The following is a 23,017-nucleotide window of genomic DNA, read 5'->3' as shown; positions in this document are numbered from 1 at the left end:
AGTCATTAATTGTACATTGAAAGTGGAGAGATTGCTCCTAAATAGGATCCATTGTATTAAATTTGCCTTATTTATACTGCAGGGTAGGACCAGAGACCTGAAAACTGCACCTGTATAGTTACTTTAAAGCATTTTTGTGACCCTGATATGGACCACCCCCAGCATAAAGGAACCTTAAGCAGTACAGTTCAATGCCCCCATCATACAGAGCTGCAACATTGGTGCCAAGTCAGGCTCAAAATGCTTACGAATCTGACCAGGAGGGTAAGGTCAGTGTAAAGATCAGCTACCCCGCCCTGAGGGTAGACCACCAGCTCAACGCATCCTCAATAAAACAACTCCAATTCATGATGAGCGACACTAGACTTGTCACAGCTGCCAGAGGGTCTTTAGGGGGAAGAACTAAAAGCTCACAAGGGGAGGGGAGGGGAAGGGGCTCCATCACACTGATGTCCTAACTGCATCTATGGAGGCACGGGTAGTAATAGAGGCTGTGCATACCTCTGTGAAGATAACATTTCACATACTGGGTGATGTATATTATTCATAACCATCAAAGGATTATGTTGACATTCTGCAGAATTAATGTTTTGGGTACTTAATATCATTGTCTTCCAGAAAGTGCAGATAAGCCGTAGTTTTATGTCAAAGGATTAATTCATGTAAGTTACCCACACGAGGCTCTACAACTGTAACTATTAGACATAAGAATGGAGTCAGACTTGTACCAGAATTTGGGAATTATTCTCCCCCCAGAATGTTAGATGATCCCAGACGCGCACAGACAGCTGCCAGTTTAGGCGATGTGGAGCTGGAAGCGTTTCTAGTTGCTGGGAGTGTCGGGGGAGTTTTAGACCTGTTGTCCTGTGTGTTTCTTATTTTTTTTTAAGAAGAAAAGGTTTCTATCGCGCCCTGTGCCCTGTTATATCGCATCCTTCACTTGGATAAGGGCAAGAATTATGAATGTGCCCTGGGAAAAGGCGCCGAACGCCGTGCACAGGGCTGTGTTCTGTGAGAACTCTGAAACAGCTGGTGCTCAGCTCCACCCTTCCTTCCTCTGGTGCTCCACACGCTCTCTGTTTTTCTGTCTATCCACCCGACCCCCCCCCCCCATTTTTTTTTTCCTTTTTCTCCAGCTCCTCGCCACCCTCCCTTCCCAAAATGTGAAGTTTCTCTTATCCTGCGAGAGGATTGGTGAGCAGGGCTTCATCTGCGGTTGGTGAAGGTGTTGTTGCTACTGCTGCTGGCGGCTAGCGTTCTGCCAGACACACACGGGCTAGTTGGAGAGAGAGAGAGAGAGTGTGTGTGTGTGTGTGTGTGTGTGTGAGCACGCTGTGTTTTCAGTGAGTGCGATTCTGGCTGCTCCGGGTTTATTTCCCCCCCCCCACCCCCCCCCAACTCTCTCTCTCTCTTTTGCACACTCTGCTCCCAGAGGAGGGCGAGGAGAGAATTCCCTCAAGCTCCGCTTTTGTTACTGATGGTTGTCTGATGCAGATGCGGAAAAAAAAAGAACAGAGAGTGAGAAACAGCCTCAGTCTAAAGCCGGGACTATAAACTGCCGAGGTCCTTTTGTTGTGTCGACAGTCTTGAATGCTTGTCTGTCTTCATACCTGCTGCACTGCTTTACCTGCTGTGTTGAGGGGAGGCTTGTGCTCAGATCAGAAGATTGCGAAGAGAGGGAGAGAGAGAGGCAGACAGAAGAAACTGAAGAGGCTGCTTCTTCTCGCACAAAGAAGGGGTCGCTTTCATCTCCAGAGATAAAGAGACGGGGAGAACATTTCCTGTTCCCCCCGCCCCCGCCGAGGACTTCAGTTCGCCCTGGTGAAACTTGAGGACTTGGAAGTCTTGAAACCAGGAGAATGACGAGGAGGCGAGTCCCAAGGATGAGGCGCGATTGAGGCGGTCTCCTGGCTCCCAGGGAGGCGAACATGTCAGCAGGTTCCTGGAGGCACTAAACTTGATCCCTGAAAAGCTGCACCCACCCACCAGCCCCCCCACAACGCCCATCTTTTCCTGCACGCTGTCTGTAGCAGGCGGCAAGGGGGCTGGAAGATCTTCGCTCTTTTTTTCTCTAAGCAATAAAACTCCAGTCGAGGGAAAGAGACTCGGGGCTGCAGCTGAAACCGAGCGGGGGCTTGTGGCTGGGGTGAAGTGGTTGTGTTTGGTTACACAGTAGTACAGTAGTGACTATTGCCTGCTCAATTTCTGAGGGGTTGTTGGGGGTGGGGGAGCTCCACATTTTTAACCACGTTACCGATAAGTATTGGGGCGTTCACTGGTCTCAGAGGCGGGTTTGGGATGGGTCAAGCGTTGGATATAGAGCGACGAACCTACACAACTGAGAACAGGCTGATTTCCGAACCGTAGTTTTGGTGACTTCAGCTCGACCTGCCTGTGGGACTCAGAAGTGAGCACAGATAAAGGTGAAAAAAGGCGATTTTTTTTTTGCTTCAGAGTCAACTGGTCACAAAAGAGCAGCTGAAAGGAGGCCATTCTTTGCTAATAGATCAACTGGCCAACCCACCCGAGAAAGCTATTGTGGCTTAGCCGGTCCCCTGTGTGTGCTGTCTTTTTTTTTATATCCCCTTTTTTTTAAAAAAAAGAAATGGGGCAGTGGTACTTTCTGGATGAACTGCCTGGCTGCTGTCTTGCAGTCCTTTCACGTGTGGAGTGAACCTGTTCACCGGTTGTCATGCTGAAAGTGAGCGACAGACTTGGCCTCTGCACAACATGCACCACTTGAAGGCTTGGAATCATTTCCATTTACCTGCAAAAGGGAATTGAATTTTGCAGCGGGTGCCCGATTCATGTGACATGGATCATTTTCTGAGGGGCTGCGCGTACTGAAGGGAGGCGAAAGATGTTTGACCAGCTTTGGCCGGTTTGTCACAGTCTTCAACGCCGCGCCAGTAACCTGGGAGAAGGTCGGATGGGAGCACTGATTTAAAAAGCTGCCTTACTTGCCCTGCGACCTGGGGACTTGAGATCTGCCTTTACACCTGGGGTTGCGAGCAGAACGTTGTGTGCGTCATGGCTGGCGGCCGCTATCCCACAGCCCCTGCACACCCCCGGGGCAGAATGTACCAACACAAGGTCTCTCTGGTCGTGCGATACTTCATGATCCCGTGCAACATCTGCTTGATCCTGTTGGCAACCTCGACACTCGGCTTCGCCGTCCTCCTCTTCCTCAACAATTGTACGTTGCCCGCTTCCAATCTTCCAAAAATTGTTCATGGCCGAATGCAGAATTTGCCAGTGATACTTGGTTTAAATCATGTTGAATTGTTAATGTGCAGCTTACTTTGCGTGACTGAGTTACATCAACTAACCGGGGTTGCTTTCTTATTTCTCTCTAGTTGCACTTGCTATTTTGAATAAGGTGGCCCACTCTGGTTTATTTCAAGCCTAAGCATTAAGATTTTACCTGGTAGTGCACTAATTGGGATAGGCCTGTCACCGGGAATATCCAACAGTAAAAACGTAGAACTTTTACCTCTCCGAAGGGAGACCAGAGAGTAAGTAATATTGCGCCTCGAGAATCGGGGTCCGAGACAACAGGCCCAGTGAGCTCCTTTTTGCAAAGTGAAGCAGGTCAGCAGGACCTGGTAGGCCCGGGTTTTCCTGTATGGGGTAATTTCAGGGGAGCGAGATTAATTGGAGTTCAAAGAGTTGTCATGGGCATGATGGGCCTCCTGTATTGTAGGATTCTATGATTTAGTGCCACTCCCCCCCCCCCCCCCCCCCCCCCCCCCCCCCACCCACTCACCACCACCACTACACAAGATGCATTATAAGAAAGCACATAAGATAACCCTGACTGATGACTCTATGTGCCACAGCAAATAATGAATTTCCACTTGCACACATAGTGACTGCCTGAGTTCCAACATGTGAATCTGGAAGCAGCACTTTGTGGATAGAATGCTGTTAAGTGAAGTGGTTGGAAGTCAACTTCTATCCTGTCATGAGTTGGTGCATGACGCAGGGTTGCAATCGAGAACAGTGAGAAATTAATTATAAGAGAAAGGAATAAACAGCAGTCCTGTAGCTTAGAGTATTAAAGACCATAGTTTTCTGGAACTTAGTTGCTCCATTCCAAATGGGGACATTTAGAAACTACTTCAAAGGCCTTCACTAGTTTTCTGATGTAGATCTGTCACTGCAGTCTTCAAAGGAATAATTGCAATATCATAAGAGCCAGAGGACACTTTATATGTAAATGTTATTCTTTTGAAGACAAGATTATTAAAAGGTTTTAATTAACATCCTCACAAGCATAGAATGCAATATAGTGAGATTTAAGACAAATCTGTAATAATTAGGAAAAAGACTTTGATGATGGATTTGGTAACTAGTACTTCCTGTTTGGAAGTATATTGCCCTGATGGTGTAATTGTTTGATGTCAGATGGGTAATACAGTTAGATTCAGGACCCTTGTTCCCAGGGTGGGGTATGTAGGGGAGGAAGGGAGGAGAGGCAGTACCCTTAATTGCAATTCCGTAAACTGAAGTTATTAGCATATGGATGTTGGGTGATGAACCCAGTCAGATACGATGCTCTGCCTGCTGCTCACTGCATGGAGGATGGTCACTTGGAGGAAAAGTACTGCAAGGTGCCCAATGCCTGTGAAGCCCCGGCAAGTGTCAGCTCCTTCTGAAGAAGGGTTGAGAAGCTGGGAGGGGAGAAAAAAAAAGCTTGCAGTATGAAAGTAAAAGATTTAACTACAGAACAATTTGCCTAGTTTTCATATCAAGCCCGAGTCTAAGGTACAAGGTGACTTGACTATTCATGATTGCTTCATTGCAGCATTCTAAATCAAAGGTCAGGACATTTGCACACACAGGAGTGTCAGCACATTGCAGTATTCTACTCTTTCCTAATTGTGGTTGGGCTTGACCGGAATCCTTTCACGTTGGCCATAGATGGAGGGATTCGTCTTTTAGATTTGAATTTCTCGCTGTTCACTGTATGTGTAATTAAATCAGTTCGTAGGTTCTTAGAATTTAGAAGCAGTGGTAGACCATGCAACCCTTTGAGCCTGCTCTGCCATTCAGTAAGATCAAGGCTGATCCACTTGTGGTCTCAGCTCCATTTTCCTGTCTGCTTGCCATGACACTGAACCCCCTTGCCAATCAAACGTCTATCTAACTCAGCCTGGAATAAATTCAATGACCCAGCCTCCACTGCTTTCTGGGAAAGAAAATTCCACATACCAACCACCATCTGAGAATTTCTCCTCATCTCTGTCTTAAAAGGAGACCTCTTTTTCTTAAGCTGTGTCCCCTGGTTCTAGTCTCTCCCACAGGAGGAAGCATCCTTACAGAATCCACCATATAAAGTCCCCTTAGTGTCTTGTCTGTTTCAATAAGTTCGCCTCTCATTCTTCTAAACTCCAATTGGTATAGGTCCAACTGTTCAACCTTTTCTCATAAGAGAAGCCCTTCATTCCAGGAATGAATCGTGAATCTTCTCTGTACTGTAAGCCCTGGTACTGGTAGAGTTATGAATCTGTGGTGCACATCCTGGATCAAGTTCCCCCTCAGCCACTGGCCTGCTGGCTTCTCCTGCTTCTGAACAGTTGGATAGTATTCTGATGACGCTTGCATCTGACAGGACCAAACGGAATGACTACAGCAAACAGCAGCTGCACAAAAAGGTCCTTTAGAAAGAACACTTATTCACAACAAATTGCAGAGTCCTTCCCCCCTCCTTACTAGAATAGTTTAGGGTGTGGTATAATTTAAAATGGGAGGTTTTTGCCATCAATACCTAATGTTCAAGCGCGAAGAATTGTGTTTTGTTTTGTGTTCAACTTTTTAACCTTGAATTCTGATGACTTCATTAAGGAACTGGTGAGAGGAGTTGTCAAGGTCAGAATGGTGAGGGAACTGAACTGACAACAAAAAATTACATTTATGTAGCATCCAGACTGTATAAGACTCTTCTAAGGCTTGGGGAAAGAAAATTAAAATAAAATATAGGAATGGATGCTGAGCCAAGTGGGCATTAGAAAAATGACCCAAAGCTCAGGTGAATATTTCTTTCAAGATAGTGGGAAAAGAGGGACATCTTGGAGGGATTAAGGGAAGGGGTTCCAGAGAATTGAGCCTTGTTGTTTGAAAACTGTGCTCCTAATGGTGGAACACAGGGAGAGGATACACAGAAGACCAGAGTGAGAGGACTAAAGGATATAAGAGCTGATGCAGAGATAGGGTGGGCAAGGATATGAAGAATTTGAAGATGAGGACAAAGTGGGTTTTAACTTCAGCTCAGTGGTAGCACTGTTGCCTCTTGAATCGGTAGGTTTTGTGTTCGAGTTCCACTCCAGAAACCTGAGTGCAAATTCCAGATTGATATTCAAATGCACCACTGAAGGAGTCTTGCATTGCCCAAGTTGGCATCTTTTGTGTGAGGCATTGAACCTACTTGCCGTGTCAGGTAGACATAAAAGAGCCCATGGCTTTGTTTTGAAGAAAAGCAGGGGAATTTTCCCTGATGCTCTACCCAACAGTTATCCCTTAACCAAGTTCACTAATTATCTGAAACAAAAACAGAAAATGCTGGAAAAGCTCAGCAGGTCTAACAGCATCTGTGGAGAGAAAAAACAGAGTTAATGCTTCGAGTCCATGTGACTCTTTTTCATTAACTACCTGTTCATTTATCCCGCTGTCATTTGTAGAACCTTGTTGCACACAAATTGGCAGCCACTTTTCCTACTTTACGTTATAATAATAACTATGCTTAGGACCCTTACCTTGTGCCAGCTTCATCTGTTTCCCACCGCTGTTCAAGCAAGTATGCTTTTCAAAAAATTAGCAGGGGACGGGATGTTAATTGCAGTTTTGTCGACTGCATCACGTTTAAGAGGCGTGTGACTCTGAGATTCCCACTTCAAATCCATGCCATTGGTAAATTGTCTAGATTAATGCATGCGGAGCCCGCGTTTGCCTGATGTAACTGAGACCGGCTGAACTGTTCATCATCTATTAGATATCTATGCATTCATTGCAGTCCATTTGGCATGGTAACTATTGCCATTGGCGTGCTCAGCTGTATAACCCCACGAGCAGAGTTCAAGCTCGCCCTCATTCTGCTGGGCTCAACGGCAGCTTCAGCTGAATAAAATGGGAATGTAAGATGATGCACTTTACATGAATGGAGTCTGAGCCAGTGCCTTGTGGCTTTTTCAGGGAGCATCATGCATATGCCCTAATGTGGTGTTTTAGGATATGTGTCTCATTTTTTCAATCACTTTGAATTCATGCTGAAATAATGGAAGAACATAGCTGTGATTTATGCCTCAAATATACGTTCATACTATATAAAAACCGGTTAGCACCAGATGATGATAAAATGGATATAAAACAATATCTTTAGTACAATTGTTGCTATGATTGAATGCAAAGTATAGGAAATACCACAGCACATTTTTGACATAAAATCTATTATATCAGAGATCCGGGTCTCTGGAATAAGTGCCACAGCTTAATGATATTCCATTAGGAAGGCAGTGGGTCACTAAGTAGAATATAGGGTCATTTTTTTTCCCCATAACCTTTAACCTTCCTTATGTTTGAGGATACAATATTGATCTTTTTAACCCTTTCACATCCACATTGGATAAAGGTAAAATTTTAGTACTCAAAATGGTTCAATTAACCCTGCATCTGATGCTCCATTTTAAATTAAATTTCTGATTTCCTACTATATAAGTGCTGCTGGACTGCTAGGTGGCAATTGGTCTGTGTTAAGTAGATTCAAATTGACATGTCCAGCATTCATTCCTTACCTAAATCTAGGTTAATCTAGTTTAACAACAGAAATTTCACTGATGTTAATAAAAACTGTCATTAATAAAATAGAAAGAAATGCATTTATATAGCATCTTTCACAACCTCAGGATGACCCATAGCGCTTTGCAGCCAATTTAAGTATTTTTGAAGCCTAGCCATTGTTGTAAAGTAGGAAATGCCAGAGCCAATTTTGTGCACAGCAAGGTTCCGCAAACAGCGATGTGATAAAGACCAAATAACCTATTTTAGTGATTTCTGTTGAGGGATAACTATTGGCCAGGACACTGGGTAGAACTGAAATAAAAGCAAAATACTGCATATTCTGGAAATCTGAAATAAAAGCAAAAAGTGCTGGAAAAACTCAGCAGTCTGGCAGCATCTGCGGAGAGAGACCAGAAGAAGAGGAGCCTGAAGAAGCTCCGAAGCAGTCATATGGACTCGGAAACATTAATCCTGTTTCTCTCTCTCCATAGATGCTGCCGGGTCTGCTGAGTTTTTCTAGCATTTTCTGTTTTTATTTCACTGGGTAGAACTCCCCTGTTCTTTTCCAAAATAGTACCACAAGATCTTTTATATCCATGCCTCGCTTTAATGTCAAATGCGAAAAATGGCATCTCCGGCAGTGTAGCACCCCTCAGTATTGCACTGAAATGTCAACCTGGATTTTATGCTCATGTCTTTGGAGTAGGTCTTGAACCCAGCACCCTCTGATTCGAGGAGGAGTGCTAACCCACAGAGCAAAATAACAAGGTTAAAGCCATTCATTTGTGGCATTTGAGGTAGATTGATGGATGTCAAATCCCAGGGTAAAATGTAAGTTCAGTTTTAAACGTTCCGTATGAATGGCACTAGTTTCTTTGTTTTAACCTTTTCTAGTGCTCTTGTGCTCTGTTGGGTAACACAGACCTAATTCTCCCTCAGTTCTCTGAACAAAAGCAGACCTGACCCACAATACCATCAAAGGTCAGGCAAAGAAGCAGATCCCAAATCCACTCCAGCTAGAATGAGAATCGAACCCCATGCTGCTGCCACCAATCTGATCTACACCAGCCATCCAGCCAACTGAGCCAACCAGCCCCCACCCCACAAGGAGTGGGATTTGCTGTAGCAGCATATACTTTTACACGCACGTTATAGCTTGAAGCTGTGGATAGTGATGGTGGATGCTCCAATTTCTTTCCATCAAATGGCTGACCAGGAATATCTCCCACTCTTACCGCCTGCCATTGGCATGTGTTGGAAGGATTTACAAGTTGATACTCAATCTTTTTGGCCAAACCGCGCCTTCCTTGGCCATTAAGTCATGGGGTGGGTCCCGTACCCAGAGCTTCTGGCTCAGAGGCTGGGACGTTACCCACTGTGCCACAAGGATTTCAAATTAAATGAGGGAAAATATAGAGGACTGACCTGCATGTGCTTCGGTGGAATAAGAAGGCTAACATCTGACAACGGATGCCTAGACTCAGTTTAATGAGTCTACTAATGTCTCAGTTCATTGTAAATCCTGCTGTTGATATTCCAGCTAGCTGCACTCCACTAGTGGAAGAATACCTTTAAGGAATTTGTATTGCGTAACTTGCATTTATATAGAGCCTTTCACCTCTTCAGGGCATTCCAACATACTTTACAGCGAATGAGGTACCTTTTGTCAACTGTTCTAATGTATCCACTGTATCTTCGTGAACTTGCCCACTTGCATTTAGGATAAGACTGCTTGGTCTGAAAGGGCTTTTAGTCTTCGGCTGGTGTAAGTGCAACTCTGATCTAATTAAGGGATAGTATTGGAAATTATGAAAATGCCCATGACATCTTCCAGCACAATGGAGATATTTGGCTGTAAGAGCCCCCAAACTAGAGGAGCTCAATGGGGATGTCAAGGGTGAGATGGTTTGAGAACTAATTCCCATCAGAGCACCCAAAGTAAATATGCTTCTGAATCATTCCCATCGTTTTCAGCTTGTGTTTTATTATTTATAATTGTTTCATATGTTAATGAGTTACCATGGTGATGTGAATTTTCTTTCAGAAAGCATTCGCCTCAGCTTTTCAGTGAGCTTGATTCGAATACTTTTCATCTATACCAGAAATGTAAATAAAGAGTGACCATTTATTAAACTGGGTTCAGGGTCTTGGCCTTTTCTAATGGACAAGAAAAAGAGCTGGAGATGCCTTGTTAAGTTTTCTTTTCTGTTTTTTTCCCCCATCTTTTCTCTTGTTTTCCATCTCTTTTCACTCCCCTCTTTTCGTCAAATCTCTTTCTTATAAAGAAACCGATTCTTGCTGGGTACAGCTCCGTTGGTGTCAACAGTCTTTTAATAATTGCTTAAAGTGGCTATTCTTCATATATGAGTGAGTGTTGGCAAGTTATTCAACCATGTGGGGATCACTTCTATATTTGGTCTTTTCCTAATTGTTTAGAAGGAGGGCTCAGAAATTCTGATTATCCTCCATTCTCAGCCTAAAGTTACTGGGAGCAACTGTATTTTATTGGTGATCTAACTGAGATCAACAGTACAGCACAGAGCAACGTTTGAACCTGGAACTGTTCTTGTCCCTTTGGCTTGTACACCCCCTCAGTGGGTGGCTTTACCCACCAAACACTTAGAATATATCCTGAGGGATACTCGTGGACTATCTCTGTTTCGTTATTGTGCCTTGAGGGACAAGGAGTGGAACTTACTGCCCTTACCTGTGGTGAGTTTGGTGACGGGGCTGGGGGCATTTAATCAGGTGGGGACCTCACCATCTTTCCGCCTCCGCCCTGATTTAAGTCCATGGTGGGAAGGCCCATGGACGGCCTTCTTACCCCACCACCAATTGAGGTCCTTAATTGACCAACAATGCCCACTTAAGGGCCTCATCCTGTCATCACTGGTATTAACTCAATGGCAGGCAGATGACTCAACATATAGGGAGCCCAACAACCAAACCCTGGCATGTTTGCTTGTAGGCTTTCAGGGCGGTCCTCATTCAAAGGCACTCCCTGGCATGGAGAAGTGAGGTACCTGCTGGGAGTCACCCCCTACCCTTGATGCCAATTTCCCCCTTCACTCCTCCCTCCCCTGGGGAGCCCCTTCCCACCATTACTCACATGTGCCTGGGCCCACCTTGGGTGGATGTAGTATTGGCAACAGCCACTGCCTCTCCAGTGGCACTGCTGAGTACAGAAGAGCTGTCGGCCTCTGATTGACTAGAAAATCTCAGCAAGCAAAACTTCAGCCGCTGGCTCCTTTGTCTCCAGGGGAAGGTCCACTTCTGGCCTGTCAAATGCCTGAGTGGCACTTAATTTTCTGGCCTTCCATAAAAGAGGTGAAAGAGGGCTCCTGTGGGCGAGACCTGTGCAGCTTCCATTAAGTATAGCCCATGGATTCTCATGTGCTTTCAACATTCATGCATCAATTTATATGGAACACTTCCATTGGACTTTTCACAATTCTAGGCGTCCCAAAGTACTTTACAACCAGTGAATTTTTTTTTTAGTCACTGTAGTCACTGTTGTGATGTAAAAAGCGGAACAGCCAGTTAACACACAACAGGCTCTCAGAGACCACAATGAGTTAAATGGCCAGATAATCTGTTAGGTGACGCTAGTTGAGAGATGAATATTGACCTGGGAAAACGCTCCTGCTCTTTGAAAAGTGCCTTGGGTTCTTTAATAACTACCCGAGAGGGCACTTAGGGGCTGGCAGACAGCATCTCACCCGAAAAGCCGTACCTCTGGCAGTGCAGCATTACCTTAGTACTGGCACTGGGAGTGTCAACCTGGATTTTATGTTCAAATCCCTGACACGAGTCTTGAAGCCACAACCTTCTGACCCAGAGATAAGAGTAGCTACCTACTGAGCCACAGCCCAGACACATAATTGTCCTCCGTATCTTGATGGCATTAAAAAGCTGTGGTTCCCACTCCAATTTATTAGCCAATAGCCCCTGCTGGAAAGTGTGTGGTTGTCAACTGAGACAAGGTCAGGTGTGCAAGATTGTAATTCTGTTCATCATCCTGCTAACTTTCGCAGTCTAGATTCAAATATGAGGAATAACCGCATGGATAAATACTCTTCAAGTGCCATTGCAGCAAGTCACCAGTGTGGCTATCCAATCCAAGAGGGTTTCTAAGCATTGATGCTTGCTCTTCAGAATAGTCGTTGGTAGTTAAGATTTTTTTTAAAAAGAAATACACATCCAGAGGTTGTAATACAATTGTGTGACATGACTGCTTTGACATTATCCATTACATCTTTAAATGTTCTTCAACAAATGCTTGTCTGATGCTTGTAATAAAGACCAACTGGAAAAACACACTGAAACATAGAAGTATCTATAAATTCTCAGGGAATGATGTAAATCATTTTTCTTGCTTTGGGCTAAGTGTTGAAATTCTACCAACTTGAATTCCCTCTGGGGTACAGGTCCCATGTTGTGGCTGGTACTTCTTGGTTATGTTGACTGGATTGTAACTGATTGTTGTCTTTTCTTTCTAGATAAACCTGTGATTAAGTTCACTCCAGCCCCTCCAACATCACAGGATGGTAAGTGAGCACTTTAAAATGAACAACGATACACAGTCAGAGATGAAAGAACTTTAAGTGAGTGCTTTGCTTGGATGCTGAGCGTTTTGAACTTTGCTTGCCTGGATTTTAGGAGCAACGGTGGGCTTATAATCATGCAAAAAATGGAACTGATTCGCAGAATGCGGTCCTCAAAGCATTGTTAAAAAGCCCTGGAGCTCTCTGCAATGAATAAACACAGTTAACCTGACTTAATCTCGGTAGCATGCTGTCCTCGATTATCTCCAATCCTTGTTTAAAATAATCTGCAACCTATTACCATTCCCCATCTCCTGAAGCCACTGCTTGGAATTTAATGCCGGCTGAGGGAGCACAGTAAGAGGCAGGTGAGGCCATTGACTCATGCAGGAAGCACAATGTCGGGATGGAAGCGTTAAATTATCCCAGCGGTGGGGAGGAAGCCCAAGGATCCTATATTCCTTTTCCAAACTGGCCTGCTGCCTTCATCTATTTATATACATATAGCCCCAGATCTCTCTGCTCCTGCAGCCCTCTTTAGGATTTCACATTTTATTTTATATTGGCTTACTCCTGTTCCTATATTCTCCTTTTGCCAAATTGTACAGTACTGGGCATTTTGTCAATTTAATGTCACAAGCTGGCTGATGATGTGGTGTTGGTGTGTTACAGTTCACTTAGAAAGTCTGAGTTGCCGTGGCAACATGCATGTTGTAGTCTGGAACTATGATTAGTGATGATAGAGGCTCCAGCATTCTTCCCACATCACATGGCCAACCTGGAATCCCTCCTGCTCTTACCACCTGCCATTGGCATGTGTTGGAAAGGATTGATATTCAACCTGTTTGGCCATGTTATGAATGCACTTTCCTTGGTCGTCAAGTCCTGGAGTGGGACTTGAACCTGGACCTTCTGGATCAGAGACAGGGACACTACCCACTGCACCACAAGGCCACCTGTGAGGCAGTGTGACTCTTGCCAAACTGGACTCGTGCTAATCTCCAAACCCTCAGAAGCAGCAAAACATGAGAAACAATTACCTAGAGAGGATTTGTTCAAAATCTCCGGTGGACTTTATGTTTAAAGATGGCTTCCATCCGTTATGGGCAGAAAATGACTGTGTCTGAGATTATTCCATATTTCTGCTCACTGCACGTGTTCCAAAGTAGGTCCTACGTATTGTTAAAAAGCTGCAGTTGTATTTTCGATCATTTGTCTTCTTCGTTATGTCATCCTAAAATTGAACAAAAGGGCAAGTGAGTTTGATGCAGTGCAACACTCTGTGACTTTTACACTCACTGCATGTCAGTACATTTGCAGCCAAGTCCAACAGTATTACATAAAATGTGTGGAGTGAAATTTATCCCTGTGATAACAAATCATTTACCTCATCCAAAATGTATCAATAATGCCACCTTGCATTTATATAGCACATTTAACACTGTGAAACATCCCAAAATGTTATCAGACAAGATTTAACATCAAGCCACAGAAGGGGATATTAGAATATGTGACCAAAGAAATGGTCAAAGGGTTTTTTTTTTCAAAAGAGCTTCATGGAGTGTAGGGAAAAGCAGAGAGGTTTAGGGAGGAAGTTCCAAAATGTAAGTTTTAGCCAGCTGAATGTCAGCCACTTTTGAAGTGTGTCAGCCAGTCCATGTCCTGGGTCATTTTTAATGTACATGTTTATTTTTTGGACACAGGAAAGCATCTTCAGCCATCAAATGAATTGCATGTCAATTATCAAAGTTTTTGTTTAATCTGTCAAGCATCTAGTCTATATAAAAAAAAAGTGCCAACTCCATTCTGCTCTATGAACATTTCATTTTTGTAATGGGCATAAAAGAGTGAGTGGTTATGAAGCGTAGGTTCGGTGGCACCTGTGTGCGTATCACAGATCAAGAGGATCACAGCCAATCCTCTGATCCTGATCTCAAAACGCCAATTTATGCCCAAATTTCAAACACCCACTTTGAACAATCTTCTTTTTAAACACCGTGATGTTGTGATACTGTTCCTTTGGCATATTATTAGGCAGATTAAAATGTTGTTTTACCACTCGAAGCAATTATTAGCAACATTGGCACTTGGCCAGCTAAGTTTTCCTTCACATTTCTTTCCTGTTTTCGTTTATTTCAGCAATGTGACAGAAATGTGCCTTTTTTAAAATTTTGTTTGTTGTGCAACTTGTAATTATAAAGGGATTTAGATAAGTTAGCCCACCATTATAAATAACTCACAGCTGTGACATTACATGTGCATTGTTTCTGGCCTGTTACTGTGAAACACCAAATTTAATAATTAATGTTGATAATGCAGCTTTTAGTTAATTGGATTCATGGAGCCTTTTCATGTGTCTGGAGGATTTTGTTTATTGGCTCACCGTGCCAGAGCTAGAGGGTGACGAGATTGGCGATGAGCTTAACCTTTCCTTCCCGGTTGAAAACTTGGGCACTTCTGCTTTGAGGTTTTCGAGTAAATAATGAAATAAAGCACTAACTGGGATTGGAATAACTAGGAGCTGTTTTTGAAGTTGAATTGCAAGCTCTACAAAGCACCTGCGTTTTGTTTTTCCACATAAAGGAAATGCTAGCAAACGAGAGAGAAAAGGAAATGCCTTTATGGTGTAGATTTTCTGTAGGATGCGGAAGATTTCTGGCCTTGTTGCCATTAAGCAAATGCTTCTTGAGGGAATGTTTTTTCTTGTCTGGAAGTTAAACACACCAAACCCTCCCCAATTTCACATGCTCCCACCATGTTTACCCCTGACAGTCAAAAGCCTCTAACATTTTTGTTAAAATTGTTATTTTCCTGAAGTTGCCGCTTGTTCAGTTACTTGTTTAGCCACAGGCGTAAATTGCACCCCCCCATCCCTCCCCCCATAACATGAGGGCAGAATTTTACAGTCCCCCGCTGGCGGATTTGCTGAGAGGTGTGGCGGTAAAAGTCCCCAGGTGGCCATCCCATGGCTCTCCCACAACCACCTGTTTGCAATTTAACGGGGCACAGGCGAGGCCTAGGGTGGTCCACCTGCCCTCACCCTAATTGTGGCCCTTAAGTGGGGGGGAATTCAGGGAGAGTGGGGAGCTGGGGGGGTGGGTGGGGAAGTCCAACACGTTGCCCTAGTCTGGCCTCCAGCAGGGAGTGGGGTGCCTCCCTCAAAGGCCCTCGGTAGGATTTTCCATGCCCACCTGTGGCCGGGATCTTCCGGTCCCGCTGTAAGTCAGTGGACCTCTGGCTGGGGTGCCACCTTGCCCGCAGTGCGTCCCACCCGAGACAGGGCCGGAAAACCGGAAAACCCTGTCCCCAGTTTCTACATCGGGCAACACCCCCCCCACCCCCCCCCCCACCACCACTGATGTGGACACATTCCTCACTGACTCTTTTAGTGTTGGGACGGGAAACCCCACCATCCAACAAACCCTGCCCACAGGTACCTTTGTGTTGAGATAGTGGGACATGATCGTTTCTCCTATCCAGGTAGATATTAAGTATCGCTAAAACTCCCTTTATTCAGTGGGGTCCTCTGCACTTTCACTTGCGTGAAATTCCTGATGAACAGTTTCAGGATTTTCTGCTACATGCCACAGACCCCAGTCGCTGCGCCTCCCACCCGAGCAGTGCTCTCAGGAGTGACTGACAGGGACACGGATCTGCACCAGCAGCCTCGCCAAGCTGTGATTTCAGACGCCCGCTGTGAGCTGCAAGTGGAGACCAAGCATTTCCTCCCCCCGCCCCCCACCACCACCACCACCACCACCAAAGGGGAAGGGAAAAAACACCATCCAACCAGCTGTCTCTTTTAATAGGCTCCTTTCACTTTACTGTGCAGCTGGCTCCTGACAGCAGACACTTTATACCTTCTGTTGAAGAGCCAGAAGCAGGGGAAAAAAATGAGAGAGTTGCATTTATATAGCGCTTTTCATATCTTAAAGCGCTTTGTAGCCAATGAAGTACTTTTGAAATACAGTCACCGTTGTAGAGTGGGAAGCACAGCACAGCGATTTGCATACAACAATCTCCCGCAAACAGCAACAGGATAATCTGTTTTGTGATATTGATTTGAGGGATTAATATTAGCCAGGACACAGGGGATAACTGCCCTGCTCTTCTTCAAAGTAACATCATGGGATCTGTTACATCCACCCAAGCAATCCGATGGCTTCTCATCTGAAAGACTGTACCTCTGACAGTGCGGTACGCCCTCAGTACTGCACTGGAGTTTCAGCCTAGATTTTTTGTGTTCAAGCGCTGGATGGGATTTGAACCTAGAATCTTGTGACTTGGAGGCGAGAGCACCACCAGCTGAGCCACAGCTGGTACTCAAGAAGAAACAATGCCAGATCCCCAGCCCAAGTTAGCCTTTAATGGAGGGCCAAAGACCCACGTGTTGTAGAAAGGCTGCCAAGGGCCACTGGTCAATCGAGGGAGGACTGCAAACTCCCCTTTTAGATTGTGTACTGAATGCTATATTTTACAGATTAACAGCTCACTTATCTCGTTGCTAATTGTGGGAGCTTACAGTGCATTATGACAGTGACTACATTTCAAAAGTTACTCTTCCCTGTAAAGCGCTTTGGCATGATATAATGGAAAGGCTGCTCTCCTTTCTACTTCAGGGTAGTCTCTGATAATAGGGCCATTTCCAATAATGAATTTATTATATTTTAACATCACCAATCAGAGAGAAAATGGATTCATCTTCAGGCTTCTGAAAGAGCAAGGGAATTTTTAATCTCCAGGGCCAGACTTAGCTTGTTTTCTATCTATGTGTGGAATGCTGTAAATCATATTGTTACAGACATAAAAATATTCAGGGAAGGCTTTATTACTGCAATTCAAATTTTAAACTACTAAAATTAATACTAAGAATGATTTAAAATCAAAATGAGACATTGGCTCAGATCTTCTGGTCTCCAGATAATCAGAGACCATACGTCATCTCCAAGACTCCATGGAAGTCCCAGTTTGCTGACTCCGTGGGAATTGCCCGGGAAGTTTGCACTTCCAATGGGCAATTCCCCTACTCCTGGAAACCTTTTGAAAAGGTCCCCAACTCTGAGTTCAAGTCAGAGACTTCTGACAGTTCCAACTTGTATAGTTTACCCAGGAAATATTAGACCGAAAAACCATAGTCTAACTCTCCTGGGTATCTATACAACTGACCCTACAATCACCCTCACTGCCCCTTTTCTCCCACTGACCCCTCCCCTGATGCAACATGACTGCCCCCCCCACTTCCCCCCCACCATGCCACCAGTGGTGGAGCAATTATAATTGGGAATGCACAAGAGGAGCACAGATATCTCGGAGGGTTGTGGTCTGGAGGAGATCACAGAGGTAGGGAGGGGCAAGAGCATGGAGTGATTTGAAAACAAGGATGAATGCTTGACCAGAAGCCACTGTAGGTCAACAAGCACAGAGATGATAGGGGAACAAGGCTTGTGGTGAGTTAAGACACAGGCAACTGAATTTTGAATGACCTCAAGTTTACAGGGGGTAGAATATAGGAGAGCAACCAGGAGTGATTGGGATAGTCAAGACTCGAGGTAATGAAGGCACGGAAGAGGGTTTCAGCAGCAGATGAGCTGGGACAGGGATGAAGTTGACAATGTTGCCAAGGTGGAAATAGGCGGCCTTAAGTGATGGCATGAATATGAGGTCAGAAATTCATCTCTGAATCGTTAATAGAATTAATGTGAGGATATTTATCTCTGAGCCTGGAATGCTAACCAAGAAAGAAGTTCCATTTCCCAATGTTAACCTCCTTGCCTGCTTTGCGAGGAGCATACAAAGAGTCTGCAAAGCGATATAGGTAGATGAAGTGAGTGGGCAAAAAACTTAGTAAATGTTGCCAGTGTATGGTTGCCCACTTTGGCAGGAAAAATAAATAAGAATATTATTTAAATGGAGAAAGGCTACAACATGCTGCATGGAGGGATCTGGGCATCCTTGTACATGAATCGCAAAAGTTAGTGTGCAGATACAGCAAGTAATCCAAAAGGCAAATGGAACCTTGGCTTTTATGGCAAGAGGGATGGTGTATAAAAGTAGGGCAGTCTTATTACAACTGTAAAGGGCATTGGTATGACCCCACCTAGGGTACTGTGTACAGTTTTGGCCTCCTTACTTAAGGAGGGACTTACTTGCATTGGAAGCAGTTCAGAGAAGGTTCACATGGCTGATGGGTTAAAGGGGTTTGTCTTGTGAGAAATGGTCGGGCCTATACTCACTGAGGATCAGAAGAATGAAAGGTGACCTTTTTGAAACTTATAAGATTCTGAGGAGGCTTGACAGGATGAATGCTGATAGGATGTTTCCTCTCGTGGAAAAATCTAAAATTAGAAGCACAGTTTAAAAATAAGGGAGCCTCCCATTTAAGGCAGAGATGAGGAGGAATTTCTTCTCTCAGAGGGTCATTAGTCTTTGGAACTCTCTTCCCCAGTGAGCAGAAGTGGCTGGATCATTGAACATATTCAAGGCTGAGTTAGATTTTTGATTGACAAGAGAACCTAGGATTATGGAAGGCGGACAGGAGAGTAGAGTTAAGGCCACAATCAGATCAGCCATGGTCTTATTGAATGGTGGAGCAGGCTTGATGGGCTGATTGACCTGCTCCTAATGATCTTATGGGCCTGAATTTTACCTTTGGTGGGCACGCCCGATCAATGGGCCTGGGAGCAGTGGGGAATCAGGCTCCCAACTGTGATGGGCATGGACAGCCGACTGTGATTTCACGCTGACTGGCCAGCTAACAGCCAGCCAAGGTGAAAAGCGCACTGAGAAGCTCAGCGCTGCCAGGGTGGGGGCGGGCAGAGGGCAGGCGATGACCTTTCCACGGATGTGGGTGAACGCTGCGAGAAAGCTCCCTGAAGGCAGACAACTGCCTCAGGGAGCTGAAGGCCTGAAACAGCTAAAGGGAAGATTTTAAAAGCAGAAAAAAAATGTCCAAGCATCACAATCAATCACCTGAAAATGTGGCTGCCAAAAATGCTGCCCACATATATTGATTTTTATTTTATTGCATCACGGAAATCTCATCCCGCCCTTGGATGAGGTTTGATGAAAAATACAAAGTCCGCCCGGCCCATTTGCCCGTTGGACAGGCCGTGAAGAATCGGAGATAATTGCGCCGTTAGTGGGCTTAATTGCCCTCTTAATTGTCGGCAGGCGCGCTGCCGGCTTTTTGCACACACCCGTCGAGCGAAATAGCGCGCAAGTGCGCGATGACGTTGGGACGCTTGCCCAACGTCGTCTTGTGCGATTTTACACCCTCCCGCAGTATGTAAAATTCTGCCGGTAATCTATGGGCATAAGTGCCACTTTGAAAAAAGAGGTGGGTCTTAATCCCCTCTAATTGGTAGGGCAAGTTCATATTGCTGTTTTCTGGCTGTCAACATCAATGACTAGACTAATTCTGGACCCCAGGGATGTGGCCTATCTTTGTGAAGTTCTATGATTTTTCCTGTGGTGTTGCTGACGGACAACCTCAGGTCTTGAGCATAGTTTTATTCCCTAGCTGTTCACCTGGACTGTAGCTTTAAAGCAGCGTTGTGACTTTAAGGCAATTGCTCAAAATGAGGAAACATAGATGCTTCCACACTGCTGGTGCTGGGGACTAGCAACAACTGCTTGTTAAATTTAGTTTTGAAAAAATGGTTTTAGATCTATGTAAAAAAAGGTGGTGTCTTGAAGGTGACAGGCACACAACAGGCATTTTCACATTGGAAATAGGATATGGCAGGACTGAAGTGGCTGAGTCATTGGTTAGGCTGGTGTTGCTTTGACACAGAATGTAAACTCCTCACACTGCAGATGATACATACGTCTCAAGATGCCCAGATTAAATTTTGACGAGAGCACAAGTGCAGTGAAAGGATCACGTTTTGCCTGATGACCTGAACAGTGCCAAAGTATTCATCCAGGGCAAAATTGATGTCTTTTTGTGGTGTTAAAGAATTCTGAGATATCGTGGGTAACACAGGAAGGCTGGGGCCACTGCAACTCCAGAAGGTCAGAGAGAGAAGAAATTCATTCTCCCACCTTCACCCTCCCAAATGACTTGAGCAGCAAATTGTTCCTGTCACTCATGTGGCCCTTGTCTCTGAGGCTTTTCATTCTCTTCCATCAGCCAATTCTGAGTGAGACTGAGACCAGGGGCACCAGATGTTTGAAACCAATTACAGCTTGGTGGACCTCCATTTACAGTCAGGGAGCGTTCACAGTAAACTGCTGCTGGTCCATCTTTCCCCACGCCTGGATATAGTGAAGATTTTAAACGAGGATTGTATTTAAAGAAAATAATCCCGGTTCAATCCACCAGTTACACCCGGTATAAAAGCAGAAACTTTCAGAAATACACAGCAGATCCCGTTGGTTCTGTAAAGGGAAAAAGATGTGTTTATTTTGATCCTTTTGTTTGAGCTCTACACTGACAGATGCATTAAACTGTCTTTAGAGGCTGGATTTAATGTAGCTCATCGCAACAGGGAACATGGCGGCCAGGCCCACTTAACTCTGGGTGAGGCCACATGCTCGTGTTCTGGCAGCGGCAAACCCCGCTCTCCAACAAGTCAGAGGGTAGATTCCCAGCCACCGGCAACGGGGATGTCAATTAGGCTCCTAAATGAGCCAGTTGGCACCCATTACTGCTGAGCCCACCACAATTTAGTGGCGGCTCAGGGATTGATTGGGAGCCGTGGGGCTTTCCTATACTCAATGTGAGGTTCACTAGCGGCCTCCTGGGGTGAGAGGGGGTGGGGGGGGGCGGTGGTTTTGACCCTCGTAGTCAGGCACTCTGATCAAGGGTAAAAGCAAAAATACCTGGAAAAACTCAGCAGGTCTGACAGCATCTACGGAGAAAGATACGGTTGACGTTTCGAGTCTGTATGACCCTTCATCAGAACTAAGACACATAGAAATGAGAAGAAATATAAGCTGATAGAGTGGGGTGGGACAGGAGAGCTCGATAGGGGGCCAGTGATAGGTGGAGGCCAAGAAGAGACTGCCAAAGATGTCATAGACAAAAGGACAAAAGGGGTGTTGACGGTGGTGATATTATCGAAAGGAATGTGCTAACGGGGACATTAAGAGAAGCAAGCTAGTGGCAGATGGCCCTAGTGTGGGTGGGGGGGAAGGAAGGGATCAAAATGGACTAAGAGATGGAGCACGTGACATGGAAACAGGAGGGAGGAGAGGAGCCTCAAAGCCAACCCCCCTGCCCTTGCCTCTGATTCTCCCACCCTCAACCCCACACCCCCTGCCACCTTTACTCACCTGTGTGGTCTGGGGTTCCACAATGATCCTGGACCTCTAGGGGATGCATTGCTCACAGCTGGCACCACTCCTGCTACCACTGGTGACAATGAGGATCTGCCAGTCTCTTTACAGATTAGCTTGCAGGTGGGATTTTTGCAACCTGGGACCTCAGTTGTGGTGAAGGCCCTACAGCGGCTACTTAGTTGCCTGAAAGGAATTTGATTCTGTTAGGCCTTTCCCCATGGAATTGATGGGGGATTCCCCACTAGTTCTCTGACCGGTGAGCAAGAATCCTGGCCTAGTTTTCAGACGCTGACCTACATTTGTACTTTCTATTTCTGGTTTTGTTGTATTTTTTGAAGTGTTTCCTAATTAAATGGAAGCTTTATTTACCTTCACCGCCTGGTGTTTGTTAAATGACGTGTCGAAGAACATGAAGGGAATGTAAATAAAATGTTAGGTCTAAAGGTTAAACTCTAATTCCAACACTTCACCCAGATGCCCCCTTCTCACCCGTGAATCTGGATAACGTATGGCATTGAGCAGTTCAACTGGAACTGGGGCTTTGAGACCAAACCTGCCCCCCATCTTCCTCTGAATTCCCAAAGGAAGGATAAAGTTTGATTGCGTGAGATGAAGTTGGCTCGAATGAGGCTCCTGTGGAGTATAAATGCTGTCACAGTCCAGCTGGGTTGAATGGCCTGTTCCTATGCTCCAGTTAACCAAACAGCAGGGATTCATGTGGTAGGGAGTGAGAGCTTTATCTGATTGCATTCTTCTCTCTTGTGCAGGCGAGTTTTAGTATTCCATTGTCAGTTAACTGAGCACTGTGATTCCTGATCTGTGCAGATTACCCACAGGGTGATTTTTTTTTAAATTCGTTCATGGGATGTGGGTGTCACTGGCCAGGCCAGCATTTATTAAATTTATTACCCGTCACTAGTTCAGAGGGAATTGAAGAGCTGTGGGTCCGGAGTCACATATAGGCCAGGCCAGGTAAGGACAGCAGATTTCCTTTCTTGAAGGACGTAAGTGAACCAGATGGGTTTTTACAACAATTGCCAGATTTTTATTGAATTCAAATTCAAATTCCACCATCTGCCATGGCAGGACTCAAACCTGGGTCCCCAGACCATTACCCTGGGTCTCTGGATTACTAGCCCAGTGACAATATCACTGCACAACCGCCTCCCCTTATACCCTGTACTGGGTTTGCTCAACTTGCATTAATCTTAAATTGCCACGAGAGATTTCCATTAGAATCATTTCTGTGTTTGTATATATATATATGTAGAAATAGCCATGTCAGAGGGCAGTTATGAGTTAGCCATATTGATGTGGGTCTGGAGTCACATACAGGCCAGACAGGGTAAGGATGGCAGATTTCCTTCCTAAACAACATTAATGAAACGGATGGGTTTTTGCAATCCACCAGTTTC

The 23,017-nt window shown here is 45.0% G+C and overlaps 1 protein-coding gene across 3 annotated transcripts in view; it reads left to right on the top strand.

Moving 5' to 3' along the window:
- Positions 1-23,017, top strand: part of agrn (agrin) — a 478,028-nt gene that overhangs the window by 260,183 nt on the left and 194,828 nt on the right. For 2 of the 3 annotated variants that reach the window (XM_041206167.1, XM_041206169.1), the window contains one exon: positions 12,276-12,323. In XM_041206167.1, the coding sequence (XP_041062101.1) occupies positions 12,276-12,323 (48 nt within the window). Of the gene's footprint in view, positions 1-1,445; positions 3,197-12,275; positions 12,324-23,017 lie in introns of those variants that run through there. The other variant, XM_041206168.1, reaches the window with a different exon arrangement.

Source organism: Carcharodon carcharias, chromosome 15 (assembly GCF_017639515.1).
Source record: "Carcharodon carcharias isolate sCarCar2 chromosome 15, sCarCar2.pri, whole genome shotgun sequence".
Taxonomy (NCBI): Eukaryota; Metazoa; Chordata; class Chondrichthyes; order Lamniformes; family Lamnidae; genus Carcharodon; species Carcharodon carcharias.
The sequence above is the reverse complement of the archived record's forward strand: the minus strand, read 5'-3'. Positions and strand labels throughout refer to the sequence as shown.